The 14,772-nt window shown below is 46.7% G+C and overlaps 1 protein-coding gene across 1 annotated transcript; it reads right to left on the bottom strand.

Moving 5' to 3' along the window:
* Window positions 1–6,456: 6,456 nt before the first annotated feature.
* On the bottom strand, window positions 6,457–12,849 carry LOC140219014 (uncharacterized). The gene is made up of 3 exons (XM_072288853.1): window positions 12,766–12,849; window positions 12,197–12,329; window positions 6,457–7,590 (listed from the first exon to the last, which is right to left on the bottom strand). The coding sequence occupies exons 1-3, from the start codon at window positions 12,847–12,849 to the stop codon at window positions 6,707–6,709; spliced, it is 1,101 nt and encodes a 366-aa protein (XP_072144954.1). The 3' UTR covers window positions 6,457–6,706.
* Between the last annotated feature and the right edge of the window lie 1,923 nt (window positions 12,850–14,772).

Here is a 14,772-nt window from a genome sequence, read left to right as displayed (position 1 = left end):
CGTAGTCGGCACGATACATCTTTCTCTGTTTAACAGCTGAATAAAGCCGAGATACACAATGCACTTGATTGAAATTGTGGTCGTACTGCAACCGTCTTGGCTGACGAGTTATCCGCCTAGACCATCTTGGGATCGGTGTTGTAAGTTGAGTCGGGTTTGCGTGCACTCCAGTTGGGGATGTTACCGGCTGGTCGTCCTCGCTTTCCGGCTCATCGCTGTCGAGGTCATGGTGTTGAAATGGCTCACGCGTTGGAATCAGGTGTCTCCGATTCCGACGAAGTACTTGGTCATCTTCAATAACAATGCGATAGGACCTCGGCGCTGCCGGTCCCACGACCTGCGCTTTGCGGGTCCATGCTTTATCTCGGATCCACACCACCTCCCCTTTTCGGAGTACTGGTAGGTCCTTTTTGTGGGCGCCAAGTTGTCTATGCTTAGACGCAAGATTTTCAGGTTGCGAGCTGAAGTCTGGAAGCCTGGTTCGTAGTCTCCTGCCTTGCAACAGCTCACCCGGGGAACGACCGTGCTCCAGTGGTGTAGATCGGTAGCTGGGCAGGCCCAGCCAGAAGTCGTCATGATTTTCTTGTGCTTTTTTCATGATCCGTTTTACTATCTGGACGCCTTTCTCCGCTTGTCCGTTGGACTGTGGAAAGCCAGGACTAGATGTCACGTGCTTGAAATCGTACCTGGATGCAAAGGTGGCAAACTCGTGAGACGCGAACTGGGGGCCGTTATCATTGCATACTTCGACGGGGATTCCATATCGCGCAAAAATGCAGCTCAGTTTGGCAATGATCGTGCTCGACGTGGTGTCGCCCAGTTTATCCACTTCCGGGAAGTTTGACTGCGCATCGAACACGCACAAGTACGAGCTTCCCCCATGCTGAAAGATATCAACGCCGACTCTGTATCAAGCGTGACCCGGCGTTGGTAGAGCGTAAAAGGCTCGCTTGGCTGCCTGTATGCGTACTTTCGGCAGACGGCGCAACTTTTCAACATAGTTTCAATATCTGCATTAATTCTAGGCCAGAACACTAATCGTCGGGCTCGTGCTTTGCATTTGTTTATGCCCAAGTGCCCTTCGTGTAGACGTTGAAGTATTTCGTCCCTCATCGACTTTAAAACAACTACTTTGGTTCCTTTTAGTACCACTCCCTCTATTAGTGACAGCTCAGTAGCAAAAGGTTTCATGCCGCCATCAAGATTGCCGCTGCCGCTGATGTAGCGCATCACTTTTTGTAACTCCGGGTCACTTGCAGTTGCGGCAATTTAGCGGTCAAGAGTTTTTCTGCTTACCAGGTCCGAGATTGCACCAATTGCGTCGACCTCTTATTTCTTCTGTCGAGCCACTCGTGTCCCCTGGGTGATTGATGGGCGTCGACCTTGAGAGCATGTCGGCAGGCAGCAGTTGCTTCCCTGGTACAAATTCAAGCACATAGTGGTAGTTCAGTAAGCGCATGAAAAACCGCTGAAGACACGGCGGCATGTCACCGATTCCTTTGGATGTAATGGCTAGCAGTGGTGGGTGGTCGGTCTCTATGATTATCTTACGCGCGTATGCGAAGTGGTCAAATTTTTCACACCCGAACCTTATGCCCATTGCCTCTTTTTCGATTTGCGAATATCATCGCTCAGTCTCATTCATAACGCGTGATGCATACGCAACAGGCCGCCAGCTGTCACCGTGAAGCTGTAGAAGTGCAGTGCCTAGTCCACTTTTAGAAGCGTCAGAAGAAATTTTACTTTCCCTGGCAGCATCGAAAACAGCCAACACAGGTGCGCTGCTGAGCCATGTGCAGATGGCTGTCCATTCATTTGCGTGGTTGGCCGACCATTCAAACTTTGTGTCCTTTTTGATGAGACTGCGCAAAAATTGCGTCTTTTCTGCCAGATTCGGAATGTATTTCCCAAAGTAATTGGCAACGCCCAACATTCTGTGCACTGCCGCTTTGCCCGTTGGTTGCGACATTTCTTTAAGGGACATGCTCAGTGTGGCATTTGGCCTTATTCCGTCTCGGCTGATGACATACCCAAAAAGTCAACTTCAGTAAGCCCGAACTTGCACTTGCTTGCGTTAAAAGTTAAGCCAGCGTTTTTTGCCAGTTGCAATACATTCCGAAGGCGTGTGTCATGTTCTTTAGTGACGCCCCAGACAAGAACGTCATCTACATATACACGCACCCCCGGAGCCCTGTCAAAAATTTCGCTCAAAGTTTTTTGAAAGACTTCAGGAGCCGAGGCGACACCGAAGGGCGGCCTCAGAAAGCGGTAGCGACCGAAGGGCGTACCGAATGTGCATATTTTTGATGTGGCGTTATCCAAAGCAATTTGGTGGAAACCTGAATTCGCATTGAGGCGGGAAAAATATTGAGCGCCGGCGAGCTCAGCCTCAATGTCTTCACGTTTAGGTATATGATAGTGCTCACGTTTCAGGCATTCATTGATATGCCTAGGATCAATGCATACACGTAGTGTGCCGTCCTTTTTACGCACAATAACAAGCGGGCTCACCCAGTCCGTTGGTTCTGTCACTTTCGTGATGATGGCGCCCCGTTCCATGCGGTCCAGCTCCTCCCGCAGTGGTTCTTATAATTACAAAGGTACGCGCCGCGCTGGCTGGACTACAGGTATCGAACCAGTGCGTAATACCATCCGATACTGGCGGGCAACACAGCCTGTTCCTTGAAAGAGTTGAGGAAATTCCTGCAGTATTTCGTCGGCAGCGCTAGTGTTGACTGCATCCACTGACCTCGCGACCACTCCGAGCGCCTCACTTGTAGATAGTCCGAGTATTGCCTGGTTGCCTTTTTTGACTATGAAGAAGTCGAAACTGCCAGCCTGATCTTTTATGGAGACTAGTAACGACGCAACACCGAAGTGTCTGATGGGGTCCCCGCTATATGACCGCAGAATGGAACTGATCGGCTTCAAACTTTGCATCCCTTTGCACTTCCGATAGACCGAGTAAGGCAGCAAGTTAGCTTGGGAGCCTGTGTCTACTTTCAACAAGGTATCCTGGCCGGCCACTTTAGCGTTTACGATCCAGTCGGTCGAGTTTCTCACACTGCAAGTTTTTACATCAAGGCTGTCGAAAGTGTCCTGCACGTTGACCACTTCGCCTACTGTAGACCCTTTCTTGCAACACGCTGCAATATGATTGGCGCCACCACATACAAAACACGTCTTCCCGAACGCCGGACACCTACTACGTTCGTGCGAGCGGTTGCACATTTAAACGGACGCTTCTTTGCCGACGCGACCTGTTTTTCCGCCTGAGCCCATGCCTCGTTCTGCTGGCTGGACAGTTCAGCAGTCTTGCAGATTTGTTCTGTCTTGGCTAGCGTCAGGTCTTTTACTTTGATGAGCTTTTCCCGCAACTTGGGGTTATGTACACCGAATACAACCTGGTCGCGGATCATTAACTCGGTTAATTCAGCGAAGTTGCAGCTTCGGGACTGCTTTCGCAAGTCGCGCAGGAAATGCTCAAAGGGCTCCGCTTCGTCCTGGGTTCTTGAACGGAAAATGTACCTCTCATAGACTTCGTTTTGCTGTTCTTCACAGTACTCTTTAAACTTCCGCACGACCGTCGTGTAATCATCCTTGCGTTCTGCCTCCAGAAAGGCGAAGTTGTTAAAAACCTCAAGTGCATCGTCGCCAGCAACACTCAGCAGCAGCGCAGCCTTGACAGCTTCTGACTTTGGTTCTTTCGTAGATGCTGTCGCTTGTAGGAACAGTTCGACCTTCTGGATCAGTTCAGTTCAGTTCAGTTTTATTCCTTAAAGGCCCCCATTTTAGGGGGTGTTACATAAGGGGTGGGATTACATTTGTAATGAGGAAGACAAACAGCGATGGCGATTTAACATTGAAGGTGATCTGTTACGCGTTCTTGAAAAGCAGGTGTTGAAGCGATGGCGACGATGTCATGGGATAGGCCGTTCCAGTCCGTGGCTGCTCGAAGAAATAACGAAGCTGAAAACGTAGTAGTACGTGATAGTGGGCGGGCAACTTGAAGGGGATGACTGGTGCGGTGAGATATGCGGGATGCGGCGACGATATACCGTGCTTGATTGAGAGGAGAATAAAAGAATTTGGGATAAAGGGTGAGGCTAGCAATGCGACGACGAAAAGAGAGGGGTGACAGTCCGGATGTAGCTTTCAAGGATGAAACACTGGCGTCATATGAGTATGAGGAATGAATGAATCGCGCAGCACGATTGTGCACAGCCTCCAATGCGGTGATTAGATATGCTTGATGTGGGCTCCAGATGGGGGATGCATATTCTAATTTGGGTCTTATAAGTGATTTATACGTGAGCAATTTAACATGTGGTGGGGCAAGACGAAGGTGACGTTTTAGAAAACCGAGTGTTTTGTTTGATGCTGAAATGATGTTACCGATATGAACCTGCCATGATAGATTAGAAGAGAGGGTGACTCCTAGATATTTATATGATTGTACTTGCTCAATCTGTGTGTTAGAAATTAAATAATGAAAGAGATATGGATTGTGACGACGAGTGAAGGACATGAGTTTACATTTACTAGGATTGAGGGACATTAGCCAGTTATTACACCAATTTAGTACGTTGTTAAGCTCTGTCTGAAGAGTGTATTGATCGTGACAGTTATTAATGGTGCGGTAAATAATACAATCATCTGCGAAAATTCGAATACTACAGGAAACATGCAGGGGCAAGTCGTTAATATATATTAAGAATAGGAGGGGACCGAGGACAGAACCTTGTGGGACGCCTGAAGTAACCGGGAGATATGTAGACAGATGGTCGTTAAGATAGACTGACTGAGAGCGGTTAGTTAGGAATTCTTCAATCCATTTGAGAATATTAGGGGGTAGGTTGAGCTTTGAGAGTTTTAGTAATAGCCGGCGGTGGGTAACCTTGTCAAAAGCTTTAGTGAAATCAAGAAAGATGGTGTCGGTCTGCATATTACGGTGTAGATTAGTGTGCAAGTCGTGAAGGAAAAGCGCTAGTTGGGTTTCGCAAGAGAGGCCCTTACGAAACCCATGTTGTGAAGGGTGAAAAAAATGGTTTCGGTCCAAGAAATTTACGATTTGTGAGTAGCTGACATGTTCCATGATTTTACAAGGCACACTAGTCAATGAAATGGGGCGGTAATTCAAGGGCGAGTCTCTGTTACCTGATTTGTAGACTGGAACGACCTTCCCCGTTTTCCAATCAAGAGGCAAAATTCCTGAGGAGAGTGACTGTGAGAAAATGAGACATAAATATGATGCACAAATTGATTCCACATTTTTCAATAGTTTTGAATTAATCAGGTCCATACCAGCTGATGATGAAAGTTTCATATTATGAATTATGGATGAAATGCCTTCTTCGACGAGCGTGACTGCCGGCATGGGGGTTTCTAAGTTAAAGGGTGGTAATTGTGAAGGTGCGTCGAGTTCGGTAGTGAACACAGATGTGAATGCATCGTTGAATATTTCTGCGCAGTCATGGTCAGTCACCGCTTCATGTGAATAATTCGTCAGTTTGATATCGGGAGGATGTGTTGGGTTTAAAACTTGCCAGAATTGCTTGGGGTTTCTTATAAGTAAGTTTGGTAAGTCATTGTGATAAAATGAGTACTTGGCGTTACGAACAGAAAGTAGGTATGATTTTTCGGCCTCGAAGTATTTCCCCCATGCAGCAGGCGTGTCGTTTCGTTTGGCGATACGAAACAATCGTTTCTTTTTGTTTTCGAGTCGTTTTAAGTGCTGGGTAAACCATGGTTTATTGCGATTAGTATAAAAGGTAATCCTTGGTACGAACATATTAGTGAGATGATTTAATTTGTTCTTGAATATCAGCCAGTTTTTATGAATTGAGCGAGTGTGAAATGCGGATACGTATTCAGGAAAAAAGGTGTTCAGTTCTTCAGTTATTGCATTATAGTTACCCTTATCGTAGAGTTGTATCGTTTTATCGGATGTCTGTTTTTGAGTCGAGGTAAGTGAGAATAAAGCATGCATGACTTTGTGATCGCTGATTTCAGGAAGGTAACTGATGGATGATACATTCTCGGGGCTGCTTGTTAGTATCAGGTCGAGCGTGTTTGCTGATTCTCGTGAGACACGGGTTGGTTGGGAAATTAATTGAGTGAGGTTAAAATTTAAACAGACATCGATGAAGTTCTTCGCCTCTGCATGACACGTTATTGTGGAACTAGCTATGTTCTGCCAATCAATATCCGGGTAATTAAAATCACCAAAAAGAAGAATACGGGCATTTGGGTATGTGAGAACAAGTTTATGAAGGATGTTGTTCAGATGACGTGGGAAGTCTGGATTAGTCTGGGGGGGCCTGTAGCAAACGCCAAGCAGAACTGTTACGGGGGGAGCGCGACAGATGAGCCATATAGCTTCAATGTCGGATGCGACGTCAACAATAGAGCAGGATATGCCTCGATGAATGGCAACGAGAACACCGCCCCCCCGTTTGCCTTTTCGATCGTTTCGATACACTTCGAAGTTGGGTAAATCGGCCAAAATTTCCGTATCCGTTACGTCACTATTTAGCCAAGTTTCTGTTAGTATTAGTATGTTGCTCCCGGATGACGACATGATGTTTGATATGAGTTCGCGCTTTGGAAGAAGACTACGGATGTTAGTGAATATTATCGAAAACGAGAGAACATTGTGCGGTGGAGCGGGTCGACGATTTGTTAAAGTTTTGTGACGGGGCAATTGCTATGCTATTTCCTTAACGGCTTGGGATGATGCGTCAAATACATAGCGTTTTGAGCCGATGTGCAGGGTTTTGAAGCGCAAGGAGTACTTGTTAGAATTGGCTTTGGCAAACACTAGTAACTGTTTACGCGCGTGTCGAACGGTGCGGGAGAAGTCCTCTCCAATACTGTAGTTTGTGTCGTTCAATTTACGGCCATTTGATAACAGTGCGTCTTTGGTTTTATGAGATAGGAATTTTACGATTACGGGACGAATTCGGTCGGCTGAATGATTTCCGAGGTGATGCGCTCTTTCAATGTCGTTAGGTTCCAAGGTTATATCAAGATTTTTGCGGCAAACATCAATGACTAGTTTTTCTGACTCAGCCCACGTTTCAGCGCTAGCAGGGTCAGGGATGCCATAGAAAATAAGGTTATTCCGACGCGATTGGTTTTCCGCGTCATCCAGGCGTGTTTCTAGTTCTTTAATCTTTTTAGCTTGGTCGATTGTGGTTGACTGCATTATTTCAATATCGTTTCTGAGGTGAAGAAGTGTTTGGTAATGCGTTTCGAGATCGGCCATTCGTTTGTCTAGGCTTGCTATGGTTTGGTCTGTTGTGTTCAGCTGTGTTTTGAGGTCCTGTATTTCCGTAATCAACAGGGTCTGTCCCGCGTTTAGCTTCTGTAGTTCAGCGAGTACAGCAGCGTTGCCCTCAGGACCAGGGTTAGCCTCAACGTCACCTGATAGCATGAGCAAGGAATGAATTACGTGGGCACACTCAACGGCAATGGCAACACAGCAGTGCGGGCTCGGAAACTGCACCAAAATATAATTACTGGATTTTTTAGCGAAGAGGGCATACGATGTACTGACCTGACCGATGTACTGATGAACAGGTTCCAATTCTTCGCGATGTTGTCGGATGATCCGGAAAGTCGCAGATACTCCGGTGGCTTGACTAGCTCCATTGCTCTAAATGGTTACGTTCATCCAGCGGCCCCACTTCTGACACCATGTATCGTTTGGACGGAATCCAAGAATGAAAAGAACGTTTATTCAGGAAATACCCAGGGTATATATAGTCATCGGCATTCACAGGCACGTGTTGCCGTAATCTTCGTGCTGTCACTCAGTTCAGGCCGATACGTGCGACGCATGCGTATTCTGCACGATACACTTAGCACCTCCTGCTGAGTTACAAGTCTGACCGCCGCCTTGGTCAGGTGCTCCGCAGCTGCTGAGGACTGAGGGCCATGGATTTATTGAAGGAATCCATTGGGAGGTAGTCGCCGAATACTGCACCAGGGAGGCCAATTCCTGTTCTGGAGAGGGAGTGTTTTGTTGAAGCTTAGTAGGCTTTCCTAATTTGGTTGTACCTGGATTACTATAGCCCCACTCGCTCTCGGAATCTTTGGCCGGTTACTCCAAGCCTGCAGATGTAGTGGACTGGAGGAGGCGACTTTCAAGCTCACCATCGTCGAATTAAAACGACACAAAAAAAACCTTATAGAAGGATTCGAGCTTCCGACTATGGCAATGCAGCATTCCACATAGCTCATTCAGATAATACCGCAGACGGCGAGGCTACCTTAACGCCTACAAGTACAGCCCAGAGGGCCCTGCGTGCCTAAAAACTCATTTGTTTTGTCCGCGATAAATGCGTTTTCCTGATCACGATGGGCGACTCAATATAGAACGAGTTCTAAACGGTTCTGGCCTAGTAGTTCCGGAATCGCACGTGCGTAGACTGCCGTGAGCTCGGCTGAGCAAACCCTACAGGCGTACCGACGACCTTTCGCGGTTGCGAATACATGCTCATGATTGCAGGAATACAAGGAGAAACCAGCGAAAACGAATATAAGGGCGAATGTAGGAGAAATAGCTGGACGCAAACTACTTCTTTTTTTTTTACTTCATGAAAATCTATGTGAACTGAGGGACTGTTATCGTACGTTATTTTTTTCTTATTGTTTACGTGCTACTGCAAACCTTCGCATGAGTTTTTCTCTTCCTTTAGCTTTTCTCTTCCTTTTCTCTTTTATGGGGGGGGGGGGGGTGCGGGGGGGAGCTCTGACTAGACAGTCAGCGCGAGGCATTTCGGTAGAGTCAGTTTAACTCCATTTAGTATATCTCAAATGCCTGAAAACATGCTTGAATTATGCGCGGTATACTGGTTTTGATGATCGCGGCAGTATTTCTCAATGGTTCTAATATCGTGGTTTCGGAGTCTCCCGTGCGCTAGCAGCCATGAACGCGGCTAGATACAGGATATATTTTCGGCGGAATTGAACGGCACTTAAAAGTAGTTTGGAAAAAAAGAAAATAAGAAAACGAAAAAAAAACTTTCAACGCTTACCGCGAATTCACTAGTCGCGTCTGGATGGAGGTACACCAAACAGTTCATGGTCTGGGCTGCTTGTCTCATGCATCGGAGAAGTCCTTCCGAACGAGACGGTGGTGGTTCGTTAAACGAGCAGCGGCGCGCCTGGCTGCGCCAGTGTTTGCATAGAAAACCGACGAGCACTGAAGCACTGCAGAGTAGCGTAGTAGTCTAAACCACAATGCTATAAAACATGATTTGCACTCACTTGCCATGAAGGAAGGAGAATTTTCACACCCTCAAGCAATTCGACGAGCTCGAGATCGGGAGAGAAAACTTCTAGCCAGTGCCAACGCTAGTGCCTTAACATTTCTGTTATACACCTGCGACCGTCGTGGGAGTATTTATGACTTTCCTCCCTGCCACGATGTATGAAAGAATTGGGATTCACAACCGCGCAGATTTCCAAAACTTGCGTTTCAACACGTAGCCTACTCTTGCGCATTAAGCCATATTGTTTCAAATCGGCAAAGCTCTTGCTTGCATACGGAGGCTAAGTTGCTGGTTTTATCATCCTTTCTGTTTATCTCGTGGGCGATATTCTCCGTGTGACACCATCGCCTTTTGGATATGGGAGTTTGATCGCGCTTGTGAGAAAAGAGATCGATAATATGCCTTGACGGATGGGAGATAGAGAGAGAGAGAGCGAGAGAGAGAGCTCAATTATACCGCAATGGGTGGTATAATCGGAAAAAAATATGGTATTGTTTGCGATGATAATTTACCCTTGCTCGTGATTATAACAGATTTTTCTTGTTTGACAGTTCAAGCACTGCTTGTTTCCAACGGTGTCATCTTCCTCTTCTTTTCTGCGGGATATACCGCGCATGTGTCTTGTGCTGGTGAACAGACTTGTTCCTCAACTGCGCGTGATATTGCCGGTCCCGAAGCTGTGGTTCACTTCTCTGCAATTACGTTGACGCAATTATCGCAGCAAGAAGAGCAACATACTTATATGGGCACTACTGCCTCGCCACACGACACCAAGGAAACACGCGTAAGCGCAATGTTGCCAGCGTCGCGGTCAGAATCGTTATATTTAGCAAGTTCACTTTACTTTTTAGAGAAATAGGGAATTTTCGCGCACGAAATTTGTGTAATACTTTGATTTGTACTAACAACCACAGTTAAATAGTTTAATTTGTTGATAAATTTAATAGCGGATTCATTGATCTGAATGAAATTTGAAATGCTGGCAACTATAGTGTACCGCCGGCTTTCCCACAGACATTATCGCGATAAAATGAACATAACTTCATTAAATTCAAAGTATATTTCGCAGAAAAGGACATTTCACAAAAGTGCCTAAACTTTCAGTATAAAAAAACTACGAGTACTCATATTAGACTTAAAAGGAGGCGAAATTTTCTCCGCTCATAATGAAAAGCACAGAACCTGAAGAGTCATTGGCGGCATACGTTAAAATATTGCTTGTGGTCATGTAACATAACTTTGCAACGATGAGGCCTTCAAAATGTAACAAACGTTGGAGTTGGGTTTGTTGCCTTAAACAATAGCTAGTTTATTCACGCGGAAATCACAGCATGATGCTGTTCTGTCCGAACTGGCCCGTGCGCTAAGAAGAAATCACTAATCATCTGAAGTGAGAGAAAGACTAGATTGCCTGCGCGCGAGCATGGAATCTATCACGCTAACAACGGTATAACTGGCCTTACATCGGGTAGTAACACAGCTTTGCTGGTACAAAGGCTTCTTTCCATTTTGATATTGTAACGCCGCACCGGAGGAGCGTGGAAGAGAAAGAAGAAGCGGCGCGAAGTTTTTGGGTGATCGGCTGTTTCGGACCGTCCCATATCTTCTCTACCCCTTTTCACAGTAAATAAATCCATTCTACATCTGAAACAAGTGCTGGAGGGGCTGGGTAGTACTCCTTAGCTTTACTACGGGCTGGCGAACACTGGCGGTGACTGAGATTCGCCGGGAGAGACCGAAAGCTCGTGCTATTTAAGTGTGGTTCTTCAGAAGGTGGTCGGCACTCGATGTTCTTGCGACCAGAATGGTGGTTCGGGAATACACTCGTTAAACGCGCACTGATAACGAGGGTCTACTCCCTGAAGTCGTGCTAGATCTTCTTGAACTTCATTAAAACTTCTTTCCGTGCGAGTTGGTGCATAATTGACATAAAAATTGTAACAGCGCCAACACATGCATCCACAAACTTACAAGGACGAGACACAAGCGCTTGTGCATCGTCCTTGTTACTTTGTGTATGCATCGTGGTGGTGATAAAATTTATTAAAAGGGGGAAGGGTAATGAGGGACGTGGCTGAGGGTTAGGGCTCAAGTAAGGCCCTGGGCCTGCTTGGCCTTTTCCGCCCAGTCCACCAGTTCAAGTTGTCGGTCGACGTCCCCGGAACTGAGCCAGGCTGTCCAGTCAGTCTCGCTGCTGACGGGGGGATGAGAGAACGGGAGCGAGGTGCATTCCCACATTATGTGTGTTAGTGTTCCTGTTTCTGAGCAGAGCCTACATTTGTGTTCACGCTGTTACAATTTTTATGTCTTCTTGAACTATTCGACGCACGATCGTGGCAATGTCATCACAGGCAGCGACATCCATATTTGCAGCTATAGTGACGTTGTCCAAAGGTCCGAACTTCGGCAAGATCCTTCGGGTCTTCAGAGCTTCGAACGCGCGACATTGCTGCCTGAAATCGGAAGGAGTGTTCAGGTTTTCTTTCATTATTAAAAGAATGTAGACGTCTTCAGCGATGCCTTTTAACGGATGACCTACGTTATCTTCATCCGACATATTGGCGTTTACAATTTCGCTTAGCTTCAATATTTCTTCAATATACGTTGTACACGTTTCACTACGCTATTGGGCTCTGCGCGCAAGCGTATGTTCCGCTTTCTTCTTTTTGGAATTGGAGTCGCCAGAGCAGGCTTTTACTACCTGTACAAAAGTTTCCCAAGTGGTCAGCAAGCGTTTACTATTGTCAAACCAAAGTAGAGCAGTACCGGCGAGAAAAAATGCAACGTTCACAAGCTGCGCTGACGGACTCCACCCGTTAAGCCGGCTTACTCTTTCGTAGTGTCTCAGCCAGTCATCCGCTTCTTCATCTCTTTAACCTGAGAATATTCGTGGTTCCGGCGTCCAGTAGCTAGGTTGCCTTGGTCTTTGGCTGGCTTGAACGATGCCTTCTTTGATGGTGCTTGCTGACCGGCCTGCTTGAGCGTCGGCCATGCTTGTTGGCTCTGGTGGTAGTCCAGCCAGGCGTCTGCTTCGTCGAAGATCTGGTAGGACTAGGTTGTCCAGGACGTCTAGTACCCAGCACTTCCACCACTACAATATTTTTACGGTATTTACAATATTTTTTGAGAATTTATGTACTTTTGCTATTATGTGTCGTCTATCGTGGCGCCTTTATCTTTATTTAGTATCTGTACTTAAGGAAACGTTCGTCCAAAAATGTGGCGCCGGCTACTCGTCTTAGATCTCTGGCATGTAAGTTGAACTCATAATGTTCATAACAAAAAATATGCTCTAATCCGCGCTGTGAAAGTGGTTGCCCCGCGAAGCTGTGGCATCACCTGATCCGATAGCCCAACGTGACGTAACCTTGAACTGGATCCTCCCGAGCCTGAGCACGACGCCGTTGGGCGTATTGACGTTGCTCTTCCTTTCATCACTGATCGTATTCGCACTGCTATTCAGGCCGCCTAACTGTGCATGGCTTACTTTGGGCCGGAACCGCTGTGTCCTGCCTGGCCTGAGCACGACGCCGTTTTGCACATTGACAATGCAGTTCTCGTCGCCGCTCATCGTGTTCACGCGGGTCTTCGGGAGTTCTAACTATGCGTGGTCTTTCCATAACGCTATTGCATCACAAATGAAGCCAATTCCTAAGCTGGTTCTCACTTTACATATGAAAGTGTAGTCTCCCCCCCGCCATGTCACCCCCTGTTCCATATGTTACAGTGCAGCCAACCAGCACCTGCAGCTCATGCAACCGCAAACTTTACCGGGAAACGCTTGCGCGAACGCTATGCGTGAAGGTGAGCTTTCTGGTCATTGTTTTTTTTTCTCCCGTACGGATGGCGCCGTCGCTGCCGCTGGATGGATGGATGGATGGATGGATGGATGGATGGTTGGATGGATGGTTGGATGGATGGATGGATTGAGGCTCAACCCTTTGAATCGGGCGGCGGTGACGCGTGCCACCTAGCCTTGAATGGTACTATATGCATGCATACCTATATATGTACTCCTTTACTTTTGCGTTGATATTATCCACCAATCAGATAGCCTCCGTTTAGTTATTTCTACCTGTTCAATGTCTATTTTACTTTGACTGTCTTTAAAACCCAAAGCTTTGAATAGTTCCCCGTTACATTCAACTGCAGGGTGAAGTTGTTTACAAGCAAGTATCAGGTGTTCAGCCGTTTTCTCCTCCTATCCACACGCCCCGCACAGCAAATCCACCTCCTGGTATCTGGCTCGGTACGTTTTAGTCCGCAGTACACCTTTCCTGGCCTCAAACAACAATGAGCTTCCCTTAGAGTCATCATAAATATTTTCTTTGGCTATTTCTTGCTTAAACGTCCTGTATGTCTCTAATGCTGATTTGGTTTGCATCTCTTTTCCACATACCCTTCTCGGTCTCCTTAACCTTTTTCTTGACGGATGATTCCTTACCTGTCCCCACACCGCTGCCCAAGTATTTGCTTGTCAATTTTCTAGTTCGCTTCCTCCACCTTGTGTCAACATTCCGCGTGTATAAGTAACCTTCCTAGCCCACCGCATTTCCCCCATTTTTCTCAATCGCTCCTCAAATGCTACCTTGCTACTAGCCTCTCTGCCCTCAAAAGAAGACCATCCCAGGTCCCCCTGCACCCCAAGATTTGGTGTCTTGCCATGTGCTCCCAGAGCGAGCCTACCCGCACCACGTTGCCTAGTTTCCAACTGTGGCCGGGTCTCTGCTCTCATACATAGAGCTGCATTGGCAAAAGTCAGGCCTGGAGCCATTACCCCCTTCCATATCCCTCGTACTACCTCGTACCTGTTGTAGTTCCAGTTTCACAGTGCCCTACTCTTCATAATCGCTGCACTTCTGTTACCTTTACTCGTTACATATTTTTCGTACTCTGTCAGATACTCAATGCCATTAATTATCCACACTCCAAGGTACTTGTCCTATATCTTATGCTCGCCGCAAACGTTATCATTAAACATCATGACTGCTGATTTTTCTTTGCTAAACTTCAAGCCTAATCTGCCTCCTTCTGTACCACATATGTCCATCAATCCCTGCAGATCTTCTGTATTGTCAGCCATTAATACAATATCATCCGCGTACATCGGTCCTGGTAATGACTGTTCAATCCATTTTCCTTGTTTGAAAAATGATAGGTTGAAGCCGAGTCCGCTTTGCTGTATTTTGGCCTCTAAACCTTGTAGGTACAGCATAAACATCAGAGGTGCCAATGGGCACCCCTGCCTAAGCCCCCGCCGAATCATTACAGGCTCCGAAACCTGCTTTTCCCATGGTATAATCACCGGTTACATTTATAGATATTTTTTAAGAAATTCATTACTCCCTCTTGCATTCCTAAAGTTTCCAGAATGCCTCACAAGCCCTCTTGAAGTACACTCTCATATAGGCTCCCTGATGCTAGGAGGTGAGCGCAATCTGGTGGCCATGCTACGAACATGGCGCACGTGACACGCGCCTTGAATGGTAGAGTT

Source organism: Dermacentor andersoni, chromosome 1 (assembly GCF_023375885.2).
Source record: "Dermacentor andersoni chromosome 1, qqDerAnde1_hic_scaffold, whole genome shotgun sequence".
Lineage (NCBI taxonomy): Eukaryota > Metazoa > Arthropoda > Arachnida > Ixodida > Ixodidae > Dermacentor > Dermacentor andersoni.
This window is presented reverse-complemented; position numbering and strand designations above follow the sequence as displayed.

Excerpts from the sequence above, each read along its gene's own strand:
- LOC140219014 (XM_072288853.1), bottom strand. The coding sequence starts at position 12,849 with ATGAGCGGCGACGAGAACTGCATTGTCAATGTGCAAAACGGCGTCGTG. Across the intron at positions 12,330-12,765 it reads CACAGCGGTTCCGGCCCAAA|TCCTACCAGATCTTCGACGA; the intron begins GTAAGCCATGCA and ends TGGACAACCTAG. Across the intron at positions 7,591-12,196 it reads CAAGCCAGCCAAAGACCAAG|AATTGGAACCTGTTCATCAG; the intron begins GCAACCTAGCTA and ends AACATCGCGAAG.